The sequence below is a fragment of the Suillus subaureus genome, assembly GCF_016647635.1.
Source record: "Suillus subaureus strain MN1 chromosome Unknown BJ212scaffold_60, whole genome shotgun sequence".
Lineage (NCBI taxonomy): Eukaryota > Fungi > Basidiomycota > Agaricomycetes > Boletales > Suillaceae > Suillus > Suillus subaureus.
This window is the reverse complement of record NW_024538616.1, coordinates 71,438-92,801: the sequence shown is the minus strand read 5'-3', so window position 1 is coordinate 92,801 and position 21,364 is coordinate 71,438. Positions and strand designations below refer to the sequence as shown.

Here is a 21,364-nt window from a genome sequence, read left to right as displayed (position 1 = left end):
ATACTGTACTGCCACCAGGCATCACTGGCACTACATAGATTGACTACTACACTACTATAGCATCACTTACTGGCCGAGTAGTACATCGCTTCCTTGCGCCTCGAGCTTCGGTGCTGCAGCTTCAGAGTTCTCCAATTCGATCGTTGTTACGGATCATGGCATTCAAGGGGGAAATCGCAGAGTTAGATGAGGTATGTCGTGCATTAATTCGCAGTAGACGTGCAAGGTTGTTTATACAACAAGCAGAATCAATTGACGGCCGACAGTGGCGAGCTTTACTTATTTCAGTGGTTGTCGAATCTGGAGAGAAGTCTCAAAAATGCGAGCGCCGTATGTGGATTCATGATGGTTGTATTTCCCTGCAATTTCACATTTTGCAGGAAACGCTCAAGGAGACGCAAGCCTCGGTAGAAGCCACATTACTGAAAGTCCTTATACCTTCGGAGCCATACCCTTCTCCTGGTCGGCCGCTTCGAAATCTAGCTGCAAGATGCCTTCTAGTCTTGTATCATCGTGGAGAATCCAGGTCATTATTTGACACGCTAAGGGTGTTGCTCAAGCCGGCCTCTGACATCAAAGCCACGGATAAGGACTCGACTCGAATGTCAGCACGAAATATATGCTTTATCAGTACTTTTGAATGACATTCCACTTACAGCGCCGCATTTTGGACGATTGGAGAGTTGATGGAGGCCTTCGGCTCCCAGGTTCGATATTTCCCTCTTTTCCTATAGCGCACTGATTGCGCGAGGCAGTTCATGTCCTTTATGGCTGAAACGGCCACTATCGCCATAAAAACATTGAGGTCATCTGCGGTGCGTAAAACATTCGCTGGTTGTTCGTTTTTCGTTTTCTCATCACCATCGAAGTCACCGCATGTCCGATATCACGCGCTCACTATGCTCCGGAAAACCCTGGTTTCAGCTAAGAAGGCTTTGAGCGACTCTCTCGCAAAGGACATAATCAAGCAAATGAAGAACGGTTTAACTGATAAAGCTCTCCCCGTCCAGCGAGCTGCTGCTGCTGTGAGATTCTTGCCTGTGAACTGCATTTTGCGAACTGAACCGTGTGTAGGTCTTAGCGATCGTGTATACCCCCGAAGATTCCGTCACGCTCGCAGATGTGGAGTCGATCATGAACATTTGCGTTAAAAGCCTTGAAAACAGTGACCAGGTGACAACGCAATCGCTGGCGCAGCTAGTGGGACATATGCTCGCAGGCACCCAGATGGAACGTGCCGTGGCAGTCGCAGAGCAGTCACAAAAAGGCAAGAAGGAACAAGAAGACTCCGATATGTCTACTCCTGCACATATCGCAGCCGAAAACACCAAAGTCCTTTTGACGCCAGGAGATATGCTATCACAAATCTCCACTCAGTTTAACAAAGCTCACAGCCGCAAAACCCGTGCGGGAATCTTCATGTTTTACGTCACACTGTTGGCAAAACTCGGGCCAGTATTTGTGGAAGCCAACTATTCTCTGCTCGCTGGTCACCTCATGACCGAGATCGTCTCCTATCCAAAGAATGGAGCCACGAGATATGACAAACTCTTCATTCGGAAACTAGTCGGCGCTCTTTTACGAGAGCTAATAGCAGTACGAATGCTGACCGAGCAGGGACAAATAGCTGCAATTCAAGATCTTTCCTCGTCATACTTGAAAAGATGGCCAGCATTAATGCCGGGGCAGGTGGCTCCATCTTCAGCTATCCTTACAATAGCACTAGAGGAGGTTGCAGGTCTGTTGCAACAACTAGGGAATGCACCTCCGCCGGTTCAGGTAAGTCCTGCGAAGTTAGAATTTTGGTACATTCCTAAACTCGGCATAGGACGCTGTCTCTGTACCGTTGATGACGCTGCTTACGCATCCAAGTCACTCGGTTCGTGTCAATGCGAGTTGGACTCTCCGTTGCTTCTGCTATTCTACCCCTCTCCGTTTACCGAAGGCAATATTGGCGATCACGGAGTCTTTACAACGCGACATCGAATCCCTTCAATCTCCTGCAGCTCCTTCGGACATCGATCGTCGGACACTTGGTCATTCATATGGTTTGGCGGCTCTCATCGCCATTGTGCCACACCGCCCCCTATATGTGTCTTTTGACGTGTCAGCCAGCGTTCTTGACACTGCCACTCAACTCCTTAAGCGCGTTAGTGATCATGATGTTCATGTCGCAGGGGTAGAGGTTGAAGTTGCCTGGACGTTGATTGCGTCGCTGATGCTGCTTGGACCAAATTTTGTCCGGTCACATCTACCTCAGCTACTGGTACTTTGGCGTAATGCATTACCGAAACCTACTGCGAAAGACAACGTTTCAGGCCGGTCAGCTGCCGAGTGGAAGTTTCTCTTGCATGTCCGCGAAAGTGCGCTTGGGGCAATCCTTTGTTTTTTGCTTCACAATAGCCAACTCACCACTCTTGACGTCGCCCGGAGAATCTCATCTCTGCTTGGAAACGCCCTCTCATTTTCAAATGTGTTCTTGTCACAGACTATTGAAGAAGTTTCCGGACCCTCGATAATTGAAGATACTGGACCATCTATTCGAACTCGCGAGGCTTCTCTTCGACGTAGAGCATATCAATGCTTCTCCGCTCTTGGAACTTCCACTTTGACGGATTCTGTCCAATCAAGCTTATTGCAGGCCGTCCTTGCTGTTTTCGCAGGTCCCGATATTGATAACATATCTGCAATGCAAGCCTCAATTGCGTCTACTTCCGGCAGTTTCACTTCAATCTGGCAGATGACAGATGGTTATGCATATGGACTCACTACACTCGAAATATCCGAAGACGGGGTCGACCAAAGCACAACGTCTGAAAGTCCTCGCCGAGGCCACAGCAACAGCGATAGCATAGAATACTCAATAAGTGCACTGGTAAGACATTGCCATCTGTGGATCTTTCTGCCAAATGTTGATCTACGCATATAGCTACGCAAACCGATACTAGGAGCTTGTGAGCACGATACACTTTCTCTTTCTATGATAAACCCGTCAGAAGAGGAAAGCCGGTCTTTTAATGCCCCACCACCCGTGTCGTCGGTCTGTGACGCCGCCATCGAACTGTTCTCTCAGTTGTTGCCAGCCCAAGATTTGAGCACTACCCTGCGCATAATCAATCACTTGATAGAGTCCAATCGGTCTCCGAAGCTCGACAAGAATGCTGGGAGGAGAGCTGCCGTAATGCTGAATAGTGTTGTGGCCATCGTACGAACATTGCGTGTCTCCATGATCTCGCATCATCGTCAATCAAAGGACACTCTTGGGCACTCTCAAGTCACTTCAGCTCTTGGAGCATTCTTGAAAGTAAGCTTACCTTTCAAACTACCGTTCGGCCACGAGTTCTTCATCTCACTTACAGGATGCTCTTGTGGATGGCGACCCCGCCCTAAGATCTGCTAGCAGCGAGGCCATTGGGCGCATTGCTAATATATCTGGAAGCTCCTTCTTGACGAGTCAAACCAAGGTATTGGTCGATCACATTGTAAGCAACCGCGACCCCCAAGGACGAGCTGGTTGTGCGCTTGCATTCGGGTCCCTATACAGCCATGTCGGTGGACTCGCGGCAGCTCCTATTTTAAAAACAACTGTGAACCTTCTCATGTCATTGAGCAATGATTCCCATCCGTTGGTCCACTTCTGGTCCCTCCGCGCATTGGGACATGTCATTAATGCCGCTAGTTTGGCCTTCGCTCCATTCGTGTCAAGCACTCTTGGAATGCTGCTCAAAATATACCTGTCGGACACTCACGAAGCCGAGGGAGGAACACTGAACAACGCCAATATTGGTGGTGACTTGCAAGCTTACCCCCTTGTCTGCTATATTCTGGATGCAATCATCACTATTCTTGGCCCTGACGTTCATGACTCTCCAAGGACGAGAAAAATTGTACTTGACCTTGTCCACGAATTTTCGGTGGAAGATGATGAACCCATCCTAGTGGAAGCTATAAGGTGCATCCAGCATCTCCTCATGTTTGCTCCCGAGCATGTGGACGTCCCCGAGATTGTGAATCGTTTCAGAAGACACCTTAATTCACCTAGAAGATGCCTCAAACTCGCAGCAATTGATGCCCTTTATCAATTGGTTCAGAAAGACGCTCTAGCAATGTCTCGATTAGGTGGAGATCGCCTCGTGGAGGATTTGTTTGGAATGCTGGACGGTGACCCATCGATCGATGGAGTCAGAAACGTAATTTCAAGCTGGCTACTTCAGACAGCGATTCACAATCCATCCGCTTGGATTGACCTTTGCCAGAGGATCATGTTGCGCATAAATGCCTCCCAGAAAGTGGTCGATACAGCCAACAGCCTCATGGATGACGAAGGTCAATCGTTGAGTGCATCCATGTCAAACGATGACACACGGCAAGGCAACATAGCCTTGGTTGCTACGTCACGTTGGAGGACGCAACTATTTGCACTGCGATGTTTGCATGAAATCTGCACACTAGTTGCACGCTTCGGACGCAGAGAGCACATCGACATACCTTTCGCTCGTAGCCACGGCATTCCAGTGAACGGCCTCCTTGTATCTCGTGTCCCAGATTTGATCAAAATGGCCTTCACAGCATCTGCGGCATATGTCACAGAGATACGACTAGAAGGATTGGTCGTATTACGCGATGTCATCCAGGTAGGTGCATTTTGATTTGTGTCACTTTTCTTTTTATGTATTTTCAATAGGTGTTTTGCCAGGCCCCAGATCCTGACTATCCAGACGCTCTCTTGCTTGAGCAACATCAAGCACCTATCACAGCTGCACTTACTCCCGCTTTCTCTCCAGATTCCACTCCTGAAATTCTGTCTTCTGCCATCGATGCCTGTGCAGTATTTGTTGGCTGTGGCGTTGTCAAAGATGTGAGTCGAATGGGGAGAATTCTCAGACAACTTACAACAGCACTCGGAGAGGTTGACGGTAGGCATATCAAAAATATCTCATCTATAAAGATGGTCATACTTTCCAAGAATCTGGCAACTTAACTATGGGCAATTTTGTGGACTTGAGCCCAAATGCATCAGGCATGCTGAGGGTTTCTATCCTCTCCGCATGGGCTCGCCTGGAAATTGCTAGTTCTGAGCAGACGTACCTTCTGGATGTCATCAAACCATACAGATCGATCTTGGCACCGCAATGGATTGCGAGCCTTCGCGATTATGCTATCATCCGGGCGGATTCCGAATTCATACACGATGCGTCAGCGGTGGCTTTAGACCCGTCGTATGCAAGCCTCGGTAAAGTAGTTCTACTCCCAGTAAGTTTCAATCTTATTGATCGATTCTTATCAATGAATTTCACTTTTTCAGTACTACGCTTCTTCCTGGGCAACGATCCTACAAGCTGTTGCGAACGCCATGAATTGCTCCGATCAATACATTTCAGCTGCCATCCTTGGGAAGGAGGTGGGGTCATCTGTTAATGGTATCGACTCCGCAGTAGAAGGGCCAGCACCCCTTTTCTTCCCCCTTTTTGGCCTTATATATGAATCACTCGCGACGTCCTCACCAGACACCAGCTCACGAGTTGACACAATGATTGCCTGCCTGGGAGCACTGAAATGCCTTCTTGATCCTCGCTATTCAGGGAAAGCCCTTTTGGAGCCTACTATCTTTCAAGAATTCATGAGTCTTAGTCATCGAATGGCTATGACAGAATCTGCAGAGGTACTCATTCACTTGATCACTGTCCTGACCACTTTTGCCAAACACTTCGGCCAATATGTACCCGGAGGTGATCTCAGGCGAGTCTTCCAGAGATCGTTCTTCACGAGAATCTCACACGCAGTCCAGCAGCAAGGGGAGTCAAAGCAATGCAGCCATTCCTCCGGATTCGGTTCGCATTCATTGTCTCAAGATTTTTGCCTACACCCTTCGACATTCTCGTCACAATCCAAGAACAACGTCGATCCGTAAGTCTTTTGACTTCACGCTGTTGCATAACACGATGTATGTTCTTGCAGAAGGCGATCTGCCTGATATTGCAAAGATGATTTCTGGCTCCCTGGGTGCCTTCCACCTCATTGCCTCAACAACAGAATCTGTTATTCGAGAGGATGTACGGGGAATAGGCTGCGTGCTCTATGGCGGTAAGAAAATCTCATTGGCAATTTCTTTTGCTTAACCCGTTTCCAGAACTGCTGAAAGATGAAACATCGGAAGCGGATTTGGTGACTCCCACTCTTCCGGCTTTCAGATCCTTGTTGGCAGTTTCATGCCATCCTAGTATCCACGAACGTTACGGGAAGCTCATCCACGGCTTATTGTCTTCGTGTCTTTTGAACGTGGATGAAATGAGGTTTGCTCTTGAAATACTTACATGTTTGTGGGAGGCTAAAGCAGCATAGGGGACGCGAAGGTTTGATTTCGTCGAGAAAAGTCAAAACGAACCTTCTCGCGGCGGTGCTCATCTTGACCGTCATTCCTCCACAAGTGGCGGTTGCTCGTGATGTGGTGGAGCACCTGTTCTTCCTTATATCTCAGAAGCTTGAAGAAGGCGACCAGGTATCCTTTTCCTTCAATACTTCTCATGCGTGTCACTGAGCACTTCTGTGTTTCAGCAGATGGCTATTGTGGCTGTTCACTGCGCCAAAACCCTTGCAATCGCTGCGTCTGGAAGCGAACTTCTTCGAGCCTGCGTTCGGCTGCTTCTTCCCGCACTAATCCAATATGTTGCCAAAATGGTACCTCGAGTAGATGATGGAACGGTGTCAGAACAGCAGGCCATCTCGATAGACGAGGTTTGGAAAACATTTGCGACGCTCGTCTTACTAGCCAAAGACGAACAACGTCAGTACTAGTGCCCGCGGATTTGGTTCAATACCATATAATAACTGACTTCAATTGTCCAGGTTCCCGTCTCTTGAGTGTCCTGCTACCAACAATCACATTACTTCTACGCCCATCTCAGATGCCTCCATCGACAATACACTCTAGTGGCGTAACACACTTGCTTTCCCTGGCAGCTAGCTCGCCCGCGTCCTTCAAGGAGGCCACTACTCAGCTGGACCCCTCTGTGCGGGAAGTACTTGAGATGTCGATTCGGAAGGCTGTCGAAGGTGCAGCGGGCCCAGTGCAGCAGAGTATGAAGCCGCAGATCTCTCTGAGGTCATTTTGATAACGTAATTACCATATGTACATGCGTAGATCATCACAGCATACGCGAGGACAACATCTTATTGAACGATCTCAATATTGGCCTCTTCCGTTTGCCAATTCGGATGATTCCCGAGATACTTGGCGAGTCCCTCAAGACAGATTGTGACTTCTCCAATATCCATCCGCTCCTGAGCCATGAAATACCAACACCTATTCAAAACTTCCCATAGTTCGTCATGCATCCACCGTGAGACATCTTCCGGCTCCGTTGGACGAGGAGGCAAATGTCCGTCATTGATGTCCATGATAACAGTGAGATCACGTTTTCTGTGCGAATAGGGTGCCTGTTTGGTTACAAGTTCCAGGATAGACATTCCGAACGCGAAGACATCGCTGGCTTTGGTGGGCTTGACATCGTCGCCACCCAGGAGTTCCGGAGCGTTCCAACGCACGTTGGAGGACCCAGTGTAAGCGGTGAATCCCTCCCTCCCGAGCACTTCGTCTAGAACCTGAGTGTGTCCAAAGTCACCGATGCATACTACACCCTGCATCGAGAACTGAGTCAGATCCTTGCTATCAACTGAATATTACGTACTTCGGAGGAAACCAGCATATTATTCTGGTCCAAAACTATGAACAAACATATCCGCTTGCAAATCATAGCGACTTACACATTTCACTAATCGTAAAGTCAGAACGATTGTCCTCACGAAGTACAGGAATGCACTCACGATTCCCATGAACAATGTTGCTTCCATGAAGATACTCGATGCCCCTTGCGGCTTGTGCGAGCTGAGTGTTGTCAAGATGAGTTTCGAGGCAATGATTGGGCTACTAGCATACTTGCCAAAGTGAGGGGGTTGATGTCGGGGTTCTTGGTGCGGTATCTGAGCACGATTAAGAACAGCGATGTACTGCATTCCAGCATGACATACTCTAGTACATTGCCATTTTCTTGCCACGTTGACACCTGCGTGGAACGCAGAATTTTATCAGGTAATAAACATGATTGCAGAAGCAGGGATCTTACGATGTGAATGGGTCCCAAGTTGGTGATGACACCGTAAATTGTCAGAATATTGTCGTGTTTAAGCTTTTCCCATACATTCATTTCGTGCTCATAGCGCTATACGACACATCAATTACAGTTGTGAGGCATGAAAACGAACACTACGCCATACCTTAGTCATTCTTCTGGCTTTCGTAGGGTCGGTGATACTGCGCAAGGTTTTGAGTGCGACCTTGGGGAGGTGTCAGTCATTCAGTTACATAACATCTCTAAGGACCGGCTTACTTTCTCTCCTAACATTTCTCCTAACCAGATGTCGCTGTACGTTCCAGAGCATATCGGAGTAGAACCCCCGACCTTTTTGACCTGATTGTTCAAGACTTTGAGAGTCGGAGGTATATTTGTCAGGTGCCGTAAATCTGTCAAAGCACTTTGAATCTGAGTTTGCACCGTCACCTCCAGCGAGGAAGAACAGGAGGATGATGGGGGATCAACCATTGCTCCCCCAAATAACATTCGGTCCGGTGACTGGGAGTTCTCACGCGGTAATTGGAAGCACAATTGTATCAAGCGCTGTAAAGGGACAATGAGGATCTAAGAAAGAAAAGGCATCGAGCGCCACCAGGACTTGCCTCCTGGCCGGTTCTCATGAGATCAAGGGCATCTTGGCCGCCAGCGTTGTGCCGGTGGACTGCGTCCGACACCTGCTGTGGAGATATCATCAGCTCAGGATACGGATGCTTTGTCTGGGAATTTGCCATATCTGACTAGTCACGTGCTCAGTTGCTGTCGGTCAAGGTCCGCAGCGGTCCGCCAGTTTGTGAAACACTATCATGTCTCGCAAGCGTCGACGTTCTCAGGCTATTCCTGCTGAGGAGGAATGCTATGAAGAGCGAACGTCGGATGCTGATACAGCTGGAGAAGAACATTACTCCGAAGAACGGAAGAAAGAACTCGAGATTTGGGATGCATTCAAGGAAGAACATCATGAAAGTACGCTAATCAAGATTATTCTAAAAGAATAATGTACTGAACTGGATGTTGTAGTACTCGAGCAACTTCCATTGTCTCTTCACCGCCAGTATACGCTCATACGTGAACTAGATGATCAAAGCAACGGTATGTGTAACCAAGTCCCCCCTCGTGTATGATCGAGCTGGAGCTGTGCATTTTCAGCCTACCAAGCAGACTTATTGGATAATGTGCGAAAATATATCGCGCTGCGTATACAACTTACATCGCGGCGGGGCATGATAGTTGATGTAAAGCAGAGCAATATGACCATACCAGCTGCGTCAGATCCAGAGGCCATGCAGGCGAATTCGCCTCAGGCAGCAGGCTCGCCACCTCGAGATGAACAAGTCAACATTGACTCGCCCGCTGGGGCACTGAATGATGCACATAATTTCAGACCTGCTGCTTCTATCGCGTCAAGTCTGGAGCCGCCGTCTATCGAACTACCCTCTTCAGGGAAAACGACTCGAGTATTGCTGCAACAGATTGCGCAGGTATCAGAAGAGGCTCTCCGTGCCTCAGAGGAGAAGGTGAATATTGCACAAACTGCTTACGAAACGGTACTCCCTCCTTTCTTCTGACTTCGTATCTCTAATATGTCGCACAGGTTGATCGACATATCCGTCTTTTGGACCAAACTATCAAGGAGCAAGAGGCATCTATTTCTCTTGGAATTCGTCCAGGGACACATCTCGCTCCGATACTTCTTTCTGACCTTGTCGTACCGCGCTGGGTACGTCCGACCCGTATAGAACGAAGCCCTACGCCTTCACTTTCCCCGGAGCTTTCCGCCATCATTCTTCCTCAAGAATCCACAGAAGAACTATCTGCAGAGTCTGCAAGACCCGGTAGGGGCAGAAAGGCGCGCAAGAAATCGGAGCCCGAATCTGAGACTCCGCCACCACTTCCTGAGGAAGTTTTGAAAATACCAGCCATTCGCACGACGAGGAGTGTGAAGCTCAAGATTCCAGCTCAAGCTCAAGCAGATCCGAACGAGCCAAAGTATTGTTACTGTAACCAGGTGTCATACGAGACGGTCCGTAGCGTCGTGTTTGACTTTACTTGGATGGAGTTCACATGGCTTGTATCCCAGATGATCGCTTGCGACAGTGATACTTGCAAGTTGGAATGGGTTAGCGGATCAGGTGTTCCCCTGGCAATTACTAACACTCATTCTCAGTTCCACCTGCCGTGTACCGGCCTTAGTGCAATCCCCAGTTCGACGAAGAAATGGTATTGCCAGAATTGCCTACTAAAGATGACACAGAAAGGGAAGAAACGATGATCTTGTCCTGCCCCATCAATATTGTCACTGACCATGTAATTGACAAAATACTATAAATTAAAATCGACCTGCATATCGCGAGGTTGCAAGCTTCAAGGCCTCGCAAGCACACTCCTCAGTCCGAAGAAACATTCATGTTTAGTTTGTTCGCGAGTGTTTCCATATATACCTCTAGATATCATTGAGTGATGGATGTAAACACAGTAAGAAAATTACCTGTCTCGTGACGGAGCTTCCAATACTCTGTGAGTAGCTCGTTGAGTTCTGCTTCACTCTTCTTCAGATGTTCCGCCATCTGCGAAGGACCATTAGGACGCAAGAGTGAGGAGATTAGGACTGAAGACTACCTTTGTTTCTATGTCGCCCGCTTCCATCCGGAGTTCCTCTACTTGTTTGTCATTCTCTCGCCGCTCAACGTCCATTTTCTCGTAATCTCGCTGGAGGCGCTCAACCGTCTGCTGACTGGCTTGTCGCTTCTCCTCGGCGTGTCTCTGCGCCCTCTCAAGCTTCTCCTGCGCGTTTCCAAGTTGCTTGTGTACTCGCTGAGGAGCATGCATTAACAAGTGTTGATTCAGGGAACATGTCATGGCCTACCTCGGTTTTCTTCTGAAGCTCGCCGCGCTCGACTTTCTTATACTCAAGGCTGTCTTTGAGTTCCGCGAGCTCCTTTTGTGATGCTTCGAGGAGCTGCACCTCCTTCTCTGTCGTCTGCAGCTGCTCAATACATGATCGGACATCCTGACTGGACAATTGAGGCAAGACCACACTGTGAACACAACGAGGAATGTGACCTTTTCGATATTCACGAGTGCCGAAATTTTTGCCTGTAGATCTCGTGCCTTTGCTTCGTGCAATGCAACCGCCTTTTTGTCTTCAATAGCTGTGGACCCCATAGTCATGATATTGCGCCTAATACGCTCTGGAGACTGCACAATGCGCGATCGGGTACGGGAATTATTGTCCATTAGGAGAGCAGACTCTGAGTTGACGGTTTCGTTTCGAGCTTGGAGATGCGCCCTTTCAATCTTTAGACTCTCGATCTCCTTGGTGAGTCCTGTGTGAACCTCCTTTGCTGCAAGGAGTTGGGTGGTCATGGCTGCATTCTCTTCCTTGAGCTGTTCACATTTTGGCTCATCCTTTGCACGTTGTGCTCTACAAACCATAAGCTAATGAGATGCTAGAGAGAGAGATGAAGGATCTCACTTAAGTACTGCGAGATTGTGCTGAACTTCTGAGAGTTCCTGGATAACTTGTTCGCGCTCCTCTATGACCTGTGCAGACTTTTCTCGGACGTTGCTGATAAATGTGGTGCATTGCTCCGCGAACTTGACAAAGTTAATAAACGCTGAGAGAATGAAGCGTGTACGCTCTGGCTCTGGTGCGGACAGGTCTCGTGAGCTGAAGTCCATAATGCGTGCAGAAGTCGCGAAGCGGGTTCTGTTTCGCTTTTATGTCAACGAAAATATAAAAGAGAGTGCAGATCATACAGGTGGTAGAGCATGATATTGTGTGAGATAGCGTTGTTGTAGAGATCCTGAGTACGCACAATCAGATACAGATGGCTACACATATAACTGACGCACGCACAGGATTGGCATCGTCGAGAGAGGTCAGCGCACGCTGGGTTGATTTGTGAAGCACGTTTGGAGATATGGACGTGACTTGCTCTAAACAGGCGTTGTACACGCCAATGACAAAGTCAGAGGAGGGCCTGACGAGTTGCTCGTTGCTGACGTTCAAACCCCATTCCGATAGGGCTGTCATAATCTCTGGTATTGGCATATTCGGGAACCAGTACTGCCCTGACATGATTGTTGGTGTCGTTGTCGTTGTCGATGATGAACGCGACTCTAATATACATGCCGCGGTCACGTGTGACTGACGCGCTTCGGGAATCGGGATGAGCCGAACATCAGACTTTTACATTAACATTGAATGGGACAAGAGCCGTTCTTGGTGCTGCCAGACTATTCGAATTCGTGACCCGCGCGCGTTACAACTTGACCTCGAGGCAATATTTCGTATCGCTATCGATTATCCGAATCAATCCAGTCTCACTGACTTTTTCAGCCACTCGTCTCACGCCGACAACTTATAAGCTTAGCTAGCCTGCCATCAAGTACTTCCTCCGCTCGTTCTTATCTGCTCATCCCTGTTATCAAGATGGCGGGGCCACAGAATAACCTAGACAGCGTTAGGAGGACCTTTCAGTCTCAGCACAACGGAAACATGATCTCGAGCAGCGTATTGCCAAAGGTGTGCCATTACAAATTCGAGCGAGCTATTACTGTCCATCATTCTGATCCCGTTGTCAGACCTCATCATCATCAAAGTTCAAGCCAGCCTTGGGCGCTTCTCACTCTGCCTCAAATCCCACTGGTGAATATATATTTCATGACGAAGACAGCAGCTATTCATCTAAGTAACTCGCAGTTCGCCAAATGTCAGGCTCGAGTTCTTCACTTCCATCATTCGCAACACCAAATTTTGGAAGGAAGATGACGAACCCTCGTCCAGCGCCATTGTCCGCTTCGCCTCAGCGGGATCTAATCGATTTATGTCGTGAACCCACCATCGAGATCATGGAAGGCCCAGTACCATCCAGAAAGCGTCAGTCCCTTGATGTCCCCGACGGAGCTCAACAATCAGCTTCTAAGCGGCTCAAGGAAAGTAATCGCGTTAACAAAGAAAATATTTTCAATACCCTTCCTTTGTCGTCAAAGGGAATATCTCGCGCCATTCCTCGACAATGGACGCCTGAAATCCCAAGCGATGTCGAAGCATCGAACCCAAACCCTGCTTCAAATGCACTATCTCGTCTTAATTTGTTTACCGCACCACCAGCATCCTCAGAAACTGCACAATCTGATGCGGGCACTCAGCTCGTCAAGAATTCGGACCTGGACTCCGTTTGTTGTCTCTTATTCCACATCCTCGTGACTCTGATATATATTTTACAGCGATCGCGAGGGTTTTTGGAACTAATACTTGCCCGAAACCGCCAAGTTCGCGACTATTTCCTCAAAGCAATATCAGAACATGGAAACAACCCGTTAGATATTTTCGAAATTTCATTTTTACTGTGAGTGTACTAGTACTGTGTGAACTTCCTTGCTTACTCTACGTAGGGCTCACATTGAAGGTCGCATCGAAGCTATCCAAGAACGCCTGGCTCGCTTCAACCCCGTCAACGAACCAGCTTCAGCTCCATCCACATCTATTCTTGTGTCGTCTGGGCCTACTGATTTGAGGAGTGTCCTCGAACCAGAAGATGTCGATGTCGACGGCCCGCTTGAGCCAGAAGATATTGACGTATCGGCTGAGACCTTGATTGTGCCTGACAGCGATGACCTTTGGGAGGGCCTTGACGAGCCCTCAACATTGCAACTGGATACCTTAACCTCGACTACTCCGACGCTCGATTCCGCGGATGCACCATGCACTCCCTCTGCGCCCACTGGTCGTCTTGATAACACATCAACCCCTTACTATGCCGAGGCAGTTTCGGTCTTGAAGAGTGTGTTTCGGCTGACTTCCTTCAGGCAAAACCAACTCGAAGCTATCAACGCCACGCTAGGCGGAAAGGACGTCTTCGTCCTAATGCCCACCGGTGGTGGGAAGAGTCTTTGTTATCAACTTCCCGCAGTCTGTAAGACTGGTAGGACCCAAGGAGTAACGTTTGTCATATCTCCACTTGTTGCGCTCATCGCCGATCAAGTGGCATCCTTGCGAGAGAAACACGTTAATGTTGACTGCATGTCTTCCCTGAGGACCGCAGACGACTCACGGGATGTTATGCGCCGCCTTCGCAGTAATCAAAAACCAGACATTTGCTATATAACACCCGAAAAGCTACGCGAGAGCAACGCTATGCAAGACATCCTAGCACAACTATATGAAGACAAACAAATCGCGCGCTTTGTCATTGATGAGGCGCATGTCATTCAGAGCTGGGGGCGGGATTTTCGCGACGCCGTAAGTTTGCACAACCTGGTCTGAGTGCTTTGACAAGTTCTTGTCTGTATCCTTAGTATGCAGAGCTCCATATGCTGCGTGAGCGGTACCGTGATGTGCCCATCATGGCACTCACCGCAACCGCGAACAAGACCGCGATCCAGGACATCCGTACTCGCTTAGGTTTACGTGACCCCTTATGCTTGATGCAGTCTTTCAACCGCCCGAATCTCTATTATGCAGTACAGCCTAAACCGTCCACGAAAAAGAAGGTAGTTCAAGCTATTGCTGGTTTCATCAAGTCACAGCACGCCGCCCATACCGGCATTGTATATGGCTTCTCAAAGTTGGAGTGCGAGGAACTCGCTGAGCAACTGCGAAACGACTATGGCCTGTCTGCCAAACATTACCATGCCGGTATGGACTCACAAGAGCGCAGCACCACTCAAGAAGAATGGCAAAGTGGCAGCTGCAAGATAATTGTAGCAACGGTATGGCGCTCACAATGTGGCTTCATTGAGTTCTGACGTTGTCCTAGATCGCGTTTGGGATGGGAATCGACAAACCGGATGGTAAAGTTTGGTTTGTTCACCTCGGCCTTTGTCTGACCGCGTCGAATAGTACGCTTCGTAATTCACTCAACGTTACCAAAGTCGATGGATGGGTACGTCACGAGTCTACAAATACGCTTCATTAAGCAAGTTGCTTACCGCCCTAGGTATTACCAGGAAACTGGGCGCGCTGGACGCGACGGCGATCCGGCAGACTGCATTCTTTGTAAGCGACTTCAATGGCGATTACCCTACGCTGCCTGACGTATTATACCCTTCCACCGGCAGACTATGCACACAGGGACGCCGTATCACGACATCAGTTGATCAACAGCGACCGCAACGACAAAGGTCCAGCTCGGACTCCAGAGGAGAAAAAGCGACAACTGGAAGACCTCTCGGCGGTGGCCCAGTACTGCCGCAACGAGGCTGACTGCCGACGGTCATTAATCCTCGCACATTTCAACGAGCGTTTTGACTCCCACCTTTGCCCGAAAGGTTGTGACAACTGTTCGAGAGGTGGAACAGTGTTTCGCCAGCTGTACACCTTGGAGGCGCAGCAGGCAATCCGGTTATTCGGAGAGATGGCAGCCTCTATGGATAGGATCGCCCTCGGTCATTTCAAAGATGTATATGCGGGTCGGAACCGGGCGAAGGTTCGTGAGAGTGGGCATGACCAATTGTCGTTGTTTGGAGTGGGCAAAGGCGTGGATGGAGACCGTATTATAAGTGAGATGCTAGGCGCTGACATTTTTGCGATCGCACGAGAGGCCTCTGCGTCTGGCTGGACCAATGATTACTTGAAGGTAATTAAGGCCCAGTCTTCGTTTTGCCGGTGACCTGATGTTATGAATTAATTTGAAGCTTGGTCCGCAAGCAGATGCATGCCTCAGCGGCAGCCTCCCCGTCGAACTGACATTTAGGGATAATGGCCCCGGCGTTGGACCATCACGTTCAGCTGCGAAGAATGCTGTTTCGTCCAAGGCTCCCGCGAAAGCCAAAGGGAAGATGAAGGCTGGCCCCAGCACATCGACCTATGTGCCACTGTATAAAGACGATGACGAAGCCGAACCCGTGTCCGACTTCGAACCGACTAAAGACGGTGCGGATACAGGGCCCACAACCACAGCCGAGCCACGGGACCACAATCAGGCACGTCTCACAGCAATGCTGGCGGTAAGGGAAAAGGTAAGGGCGCTTCTATGGAAACAAAGTCGCTGGCAGATTTACGTTCAAAGCTTGCAAAAGAACACGTCCTTCATGGAAATGATGTGCTCGCCACCGAAACGATCCATTTCCTTTCGCTCATGGACATAGAAGGTAGGCATCTGAAACATCGAGTGAAGCTCGAACGATAGATGATTAAACTTCCTCTACTAGATCGCGCATCATTCGAAGAGTACATCACAAACTCGGACGAACCAAAATCGCGAGAGAAAGCGGCGATTTTTGGCAAGTCTTTCTGGACTGCCTACTCGGATGCTACGTCAACCGCGGCTTCGAGGTGAGGTTGAGTGACAGTGCGACTTCCGCTGGCATCAAAGTGACGAATCAATACAGTTCCAAAACTCAAGCTCGGATTTCCGATTTGCGTGATGCTTTTAGTTTCAATGGGGCATCATAGCCTACTTTGTCGCTTGGATTACTTACCACAGTGTTGTACTATAACGTTGGATTGATCGCAAGAATGGAGAACGTTCTCTGTTCTACTATAGTCTATAGATGATGTAAGCTGCAAATATTCCTCTCCTCAAGTCAAGCTCCTGTTACGAGCCCTCCTTGAGGATTGTCTATCGTCGCTGCGGTTCACTTGCAGCATCTAACTGTCTGTTGTAATGGGTGGTCGTGGCGTCCTTCTCACCTCAAATCTCCCTCAGCTGCAAAACCTCATCAAACGTGACCCAGCGGCGTACAAGGAAGAGTTCCTACAGCAATGGAACCACTACGACAGTATCAGACAGATATTTCAGATAAATCCTGATGAACAGGCTCAGCATTTTCGTGAACTAGTCTCATTTATATCTCAAGTGCGTCTCTAAAATTTTATACAGTTTACTTGCTTCACTGACGACGTTGTGATTTTAGGTCGCACAATGTTATCCCAAGGAAACCAAAGACTTTCCATCCCATCTGTCTACCCTTCTCCTCGAAAACTATGGTACCCTCATGCCCGATACCAGAAAGACTCTCGTTCAAAACCTTGTTATGTTGCGCAACAAGGATGTCATTACATCCATCGAGTAAGCGTCTTGGTGCACTATTGTATTATGTCCTCCAAATAAACTTTCGATTTAGGCTCCTTAAGTCCCTTTTCCCTCTCCTCCCTCGTACAACTTCCTCCAACTTGCGAGCCTTTATCTGCAAAACTATTCTCTCCGATATCCGTACTGCCAATCTCCGAACCAAAAATCACAAACTGAACCGTGCTGTGCAAGCCATGCTTTTCACCATGGTCGAACGGGGAATGGATGCTGAAGTTGTTGGGGATAAAGGAAGGCTCAGATCCGCAGGTCCCACAAGTGATAAAACCGCCAATAATGGGGAGGAGGCTATGTGGGCAGTGATATTGACAAAGGAATTGTGGCGAAAGAGAATATGGTGCGCAACCCGTGACTGATGCAGCTGGATATATATGACTTCCACCCCTCAATAGGACTGACGCCAAGCCTGTGTCTATTGTTGCGCTTGGATGCTTCCATCCTGTGATGAAGGTACAGAGTGCTTCCATTCACTTCTTTCTAGGCAGTGACGACGAAAAAGAAGACATTGATGACGAGGAAGATGAGGTAGACAACATCTGCCTTGCCAGAATACCACTTATACTTGTTTCAGGGTCCCGATGTCAGAGCTCTTCACCATCGTCGCGAAGTCAACAAAAAGAGACGGGGGTGACGATAAAAAGCTTCAGAAACAACTCAATGCTGCAAAGAAGGTACCCCGTTATCAGGAATGCTTTTCTGGCTCCGTCTCATTGCTAACTCATATACAGAAAAAGTATAACAAAAATACCTCCACGACACCGAATTTCCCGGCACTCCAACTTCTCAATGACCCACAGACATTTTCTGAGAAGCTGTATGACAACCTAAGTCGCTATGACAAACGTTTTTCACTTGAACATAAAATTCTCATCATGCAACTCCTCTCGCGGGTGATGGGCGCTCATAAACTTTGCGTCCTAAGCTTCTATACCTACATTGTCAAATACCTCGCTTACCACCAACTTCGTGTCCCATCCATCCTCGTTGCGCTGGCGCAGTCTGTTCACGATCTCACGCCACCAGATGCTTTGACCCCGGTTGTGCAGAAACTTGCAGCCGAATTTGTGCATCCTGGAGTAGGAAGCGAGGTAATTGCTGCGGGAATCAACTCAATTAGGGAGGTTTGTAGACGACAACCATGGGCAATGGAGGAAGATCTGTTGGGTGATCTTGTAGAGTACAGGAGAAGTCGAGACAAGGCGGTTACAGCTGCTGCAAGAGGATTGTTGCAGTTGTATCGCGAGGTGAACCCTGGTATGCTCAAACGCCGGGAGAGAGTAAGCGATTCCCTTTTCAATTCACCATTGCCAACGTTAAGTGTCTTTGCAGGGAAAAGATGCCAGTATAAGTATGAGCAAAGGTGGTCAACCACTGCCGTTTGGACACAGTGCGGATGCTGCAGTTGACATCGAAGGATTAATGGTAATCCGGATATTTTTAACATTCTAAAATATGCCTGAACTACTTGACAGCTTCTGGAAGACCACCTGCAGAAACTTCGCGAAGGGGAGATGAGCGATGCCGATAATAATGGCGAGGACGATGAAGCAGCCGCTTGGGAAGGCTGGGATGTTGAAACCGATTCAGATTCGGAATCCGAGTCTGAAGGATGGATAGATGTCGACTCCGAAGGCGACGACAACGTGGAAGTTAGTGATAGTGAAGACGAGCGGGAGTCAGCTCACAAACCGCCTGGGGGGACAGAATCAGAGACCGATCCAAACCCCAATCGAATCTCAACCCTGGCAACCACTAAAGTGAACTATTATCTCTTCTACCCCCTGTGCGACACTCTGACATGTATTGCAGATCCTTACGCCCGCAGACTTCGCATTACTGAATGACCTGCGTATACAGGCTGCTACAAAAGCTATTGAATCAGGTGGTGGTTCCAGGGCAAAACGGAAGCTGACAACCCTTGAAGCAAACAAGAAGGCTATGCAGGCTGGGCCATCTGATGGCACATTCATTTCTGAGAACGACATCCTCGGTCCGCGTAAAAAGGCTAAAGCTGACTACGCGGAACGCATAGCGAGTATTGAAAAGGGTCGGGAAGGACGGGAAAAGTACGGCTCGTTGAAGGGTAAGAAAAATAAAGAGTCTCCAAGCAGCTCCACAAATCGCGAGAAGGCAAGGAATAAGCCGATCATGATGATATTGAGTAGCGGTGCGGTACGGGGAAAGAAGAAGGCGTCCTTGAGGGAGAAGCAGCAGAAGTTGAGGGCACACATCGAACGTGCAAAAAAATCGTATCACTAGCACTCTAGTTTTGTTCAATCTTACATGTCGCTAGTCTGAATGCTGGACATGCAACAATATATTTTTCTTTTCATTCGACTCCATCTTGGGATATCATATATGTCAGGACCTGCCTTAGCAATCTCAGGGGAATGCGCCACTGCTGATCCTCTTCGCCATTGCATAACCAGCTGCAAAGTGAGAGAGCTTAGCATCCACTACAAAGCCCTGGGTGTTGGTCAGCAAAGGTTTGTACTTTTCCTGCATAATAGTGTCACCTTTTTGTCGTATGCTTGAAAACCTCAAGATTAGAAACATGTTCCATCGAAGAGCGAAACGCACCTTTGAGCTCGCTAACGAGTTGGTCTAGCTCTACGACGCGGGTGATAATATGTTCACCATCATCAAGATGTGGGGTAGGTGTTTCGAGTTTATCTTCTAGGAGGACACTTACAACCACGAGTTTCATGTTGGCATTGGTCATCCCTACAAATGTCTTAAATGTACACCAATTGTATTTGAGAAAATATACAGACCTGGGTCACTGACAACGATCGGTGAGGACTCAGGTTCGGTGGTCACATCGGCCTCGTATCCTGTCTCCTCCTTCAATTCTCGAATGGCTGCTGCCTCAGCCGTCTCGCCTGCATCAACGAGGCCAGCAGGAAGTTCTACGATAGCAACAGAACAAAATAATCAGCGAATGGATTGATAACAGTAGGGAAGTGTAGCATGCCAATGACGATGTTGTCGAGAGGAGGACGGTATTGCTCTATAATGACCGTCGAGAGGGGAAAGCATTGGTCTTGGAACGAAGAACAGCGAGGACAGCAACGCCTGTAAAGGATGATTGTTTGTGCAGTAATATAACGAGGAAGCACAAATCTTATTCACCATCTATTCCAGAGTCCTTGCGAGTTGTGCGTTCGGCAGATTCCCAAAGTCTCTTTACCGATGAATGAGCGAGATAATCACGCCCTGAGAATAACAAACATACGTGTTTTCCGTCTTGATCAGTGTAGTGGATCTTCTTGAGATGGATCCATCTACGCATGAATTAGATATTAGTAGTTAACTTGCACGAACAACGTTCTCACTTCGCGTCTTTGTTATCCAGAGGCTCTTTACTGATGACTTTGGCGGCAAGCATAGTATACGTAGTAAAAAGCTTCAGATTCCGTCTGATGATTGCAGGCCCGACGATGGATAACGGACCAACGGTGGATGCGATTGTGATCATACAAGTTATCTCCCTGAAAAGCTCGAGCCTAACCCTAATCCCGGGCCCAAGCTACCGCATGCCGTGATCTCTCACCGCGATATCGACCAGAAAACTTTCTTGTCGAAGATGGCTACGCACTTTCTTCGTATCTCGATAACTTGCACCAACATGCTCAAACTGTTTTGTGTCAGTCCGGTAAAGGGAGTGCAAGCATCACGCCAAAGTTTAGCGAGTCGGACAGGGGTATTGAGAGCGATCTAGAATGCAAGGTAGGTCAGCTGGTCGGCTATCCATTCCTATGCCTGACTCTGTACCCACAGTTACCCTGTATCTCTAATACTATTACTATTTCTTGTTGCTGTGGCTAAGTTAGAGAGTCTTGCATCCTCTTTCCAAAGGTCCTAAGGGGGATGATGAGTGAGTAGCGAGTCACTTGGTGCGTGTCTTGGGCTCCTGCAAGACAATGGCCAACTCCTCCGTCATCTGTGCCAACAAGACCATTACAATCACGTTTTACTGGTCTGGTAACTTACTGTCATGGAGCCCGATTCCAAAGTAGAGTAAGGAGCTCTTGATGCGGCAGACAAGGTTACATGTCGCTGTGCCTTCAACTACCTTTGGGCTGTTCATTTTTTTCAGACCATCGCAAATATGAGCGCAGGCATCAAACGTCCCTAGGAAGTCCCCTAATTTCGCACAAATCCCATACCACTAAATACTAGAGTCCTATATACGCA

The 21,364-nt window shown here is 48.4% G+C and overlaps 7 protein-coding genes across 7 annotated transcripts; 4 read left to right on the top strand and 3 right to left on the bottom strand.

The window, feature by feature from the left end:
• Positions 1-155: 155 nt before the first annotated feature.
• On the top strand, positions 156-7,112 carry BJ212DRAFT_1449802 (clathrin-coated vesicle protein; the record flags this gene model as incomplete). Its single annotated transcript, XM_041338754.1, has 19 exons — positions 156-191; positions 247-330; positions 381-604; positions 659-707; positions 756-815; positions 870-1,025; positions 1,075-1,779; positions 1,829-2,819; positions 2,997-3,304; positions 3,360-4,634; positions 4,685-4,916; positions 4,967-5,253; positions 5,306-5,729; positions 5,815-5,907; positions 5,959-6,084; positions 6,131-6,293; positions 6,343-6,499; positions 6,559-6,784; positions 6,847-7,112. The coding sequence occupies 19 exons, from the start codon at positions 156-158 to the stop codon at positions 7,110-7,112; spliced, it is 5,862 nt and encodes a 1,953-aa protein (XP_041186847.1).
• Positions 6,832-9,095, bottom strand: BJ212DRAFT_940763 (kinase-like domain-containing protein). Its single transcript, XM_041344401.1, has 8 exons — positions 8,735-9,095; positions 8,388-8,675; positions 8,275-8,334; positions 7,941-8,219; positions 7,825-7,885; positions 7,765-7,772; positions 7,689-7,712; positions 6,832-7,638 (listed from the first exon to the last, which is right to left on the bottom strand). Exons 1-8 carry the CDS (start codon positions 8,861-8,863, stop codon positions 7,171-7,173), a joined length of 1,317 nt encoding a protein of 438 aa, XP_041186846.1. The 5' UTR covers positions 8,864-9,095; the 3' UTR covers positions 6,832-7,170.
• On the top strand, positions 8,936-10,401 carry BJ212DRAFT_1486781 (uncharacterized protein; the record flags this gene model as incomplete). Its single annotated transcript, XM_041341165.1, has 5 exons — positions 8,936-9,095; positions 9,150-9,221; positions 9,279-9,646; positions 9,724-10,248; positions 10,297-10,401. 5 exons carry the CDS (start codon positions 8,936-8,938, stop codon positions 10,399-10,401), a joined length of 1,230 nt encoding a protein of 409 aa, XP_041186845.1.
• Positions 10,402-10,516: 115 nt separating this feature from the next.
• BJ212DRAFT_1449801 (Nuf2 family-domain-containing protein) lies at positions 10,517-12,210 on the bottom strand (the record flags this gene model as incomplete). Its single annotated transcript, XM_041338753.1, has 8 exons — positions 10,517-10,572; positions 10,618-10,696; positions 10,749-10,943; positions 10,996-11,139; positions 11,193-11,553; positions 11,605-11,838; positions 11,889-11,935; positions 11,989-12,210. The coding sequence occupies 8 exons, from the start codon at positions 12,208-12,210 to the stop codon at positions 10,517-10,519; spliced, it is 1,338 nt and encodes a 445-aa protein (XP_041186844.1).
• Positions 12,211-12,311: 101 nt separating this feature from the next.
• BJ212DRAFT_1394393 (P-loop containing nucleoside triphosphate hydrolase protein) lies at positions 12,312-15,787 on the top strand. Its single transcript, XM_041337150.1, has 10 exons — positions 12,312-12,657; positions 12,717-12,780; positions 12,835-13,310; positions 13,362-13,483; positions 13,530-14,376; positions 14,433-14,846; positions 14,894-14,927; positions 14,977-15,019; positions 15,074-15,132; positions 15,195-15,787. The coding sequence occupies exons 1-10, from the start codon at positions 12,565-12,567 to the stop codon at positions 15,743-15,745; spliced, it is 2,703 nt and encodes a 900-aa protein (XP_041186843.1). The 5' UTR covers positions 12,312-12,564; the 3' UTR covers positions 15,746-15,787.
• Positions 15,788-16,612: 825 nt separating this feature from the next.
• On the top strand, positions 16,613-19,486 carry BJ212DRAFT_1394383 (SDA1-domain-containing protein). Its single transcript, XM_041337149.1, has 8 exons — positions 16,613-16,933; positions 16,992-17,146; positions 17,202-17,504; positions 17,560-17,692; positions 17,896-18,444; positions 18,497-18,589; positions 18,640-18,924; positions 18,977-19,486. The coding sequence occupies exons 1-8, from the start codon at positions 16,742-16,744 to the stop codon at positions 19,424-19,426; spliced, it is 2,160 nt and encodes a 719-aa protein (XP_041186842.1). The 5' UTR covers positions 16,613-16,741; the 3' UTR covers positions 19,427-19,486.
• On the bottom strand, positions 19,487-20,908 carry BJ212DRAFT_1394381 (NUDIX hydrolase domain-like protein). Its single transcript, XM_041337148.1, has 7 exons — positions 20,503-20,908; positions 20,403-20,451; positions 20,300-20,351; positions 20,142-20,210; positions 19,942-20,076; positions 19,748-19,891; positions 19,487-19,623 (listed from the first exon to the last, which is right to left on the bottom strand). The coding sequence occupies exons 1-7, from the start codon at positions 20,643-20,645 to the stop codon at positions 19,550-19,552; spliced, it is 666 nt and encodes a 221-aa protein (XP_041186841.1). The 5' UTR covers positions 20,646-20,908; the 3' UTR covers positions 19,487-19,549.
• Between the last annotated feature and the right edge of the window lie 456 nt (positions 20,909-21,364).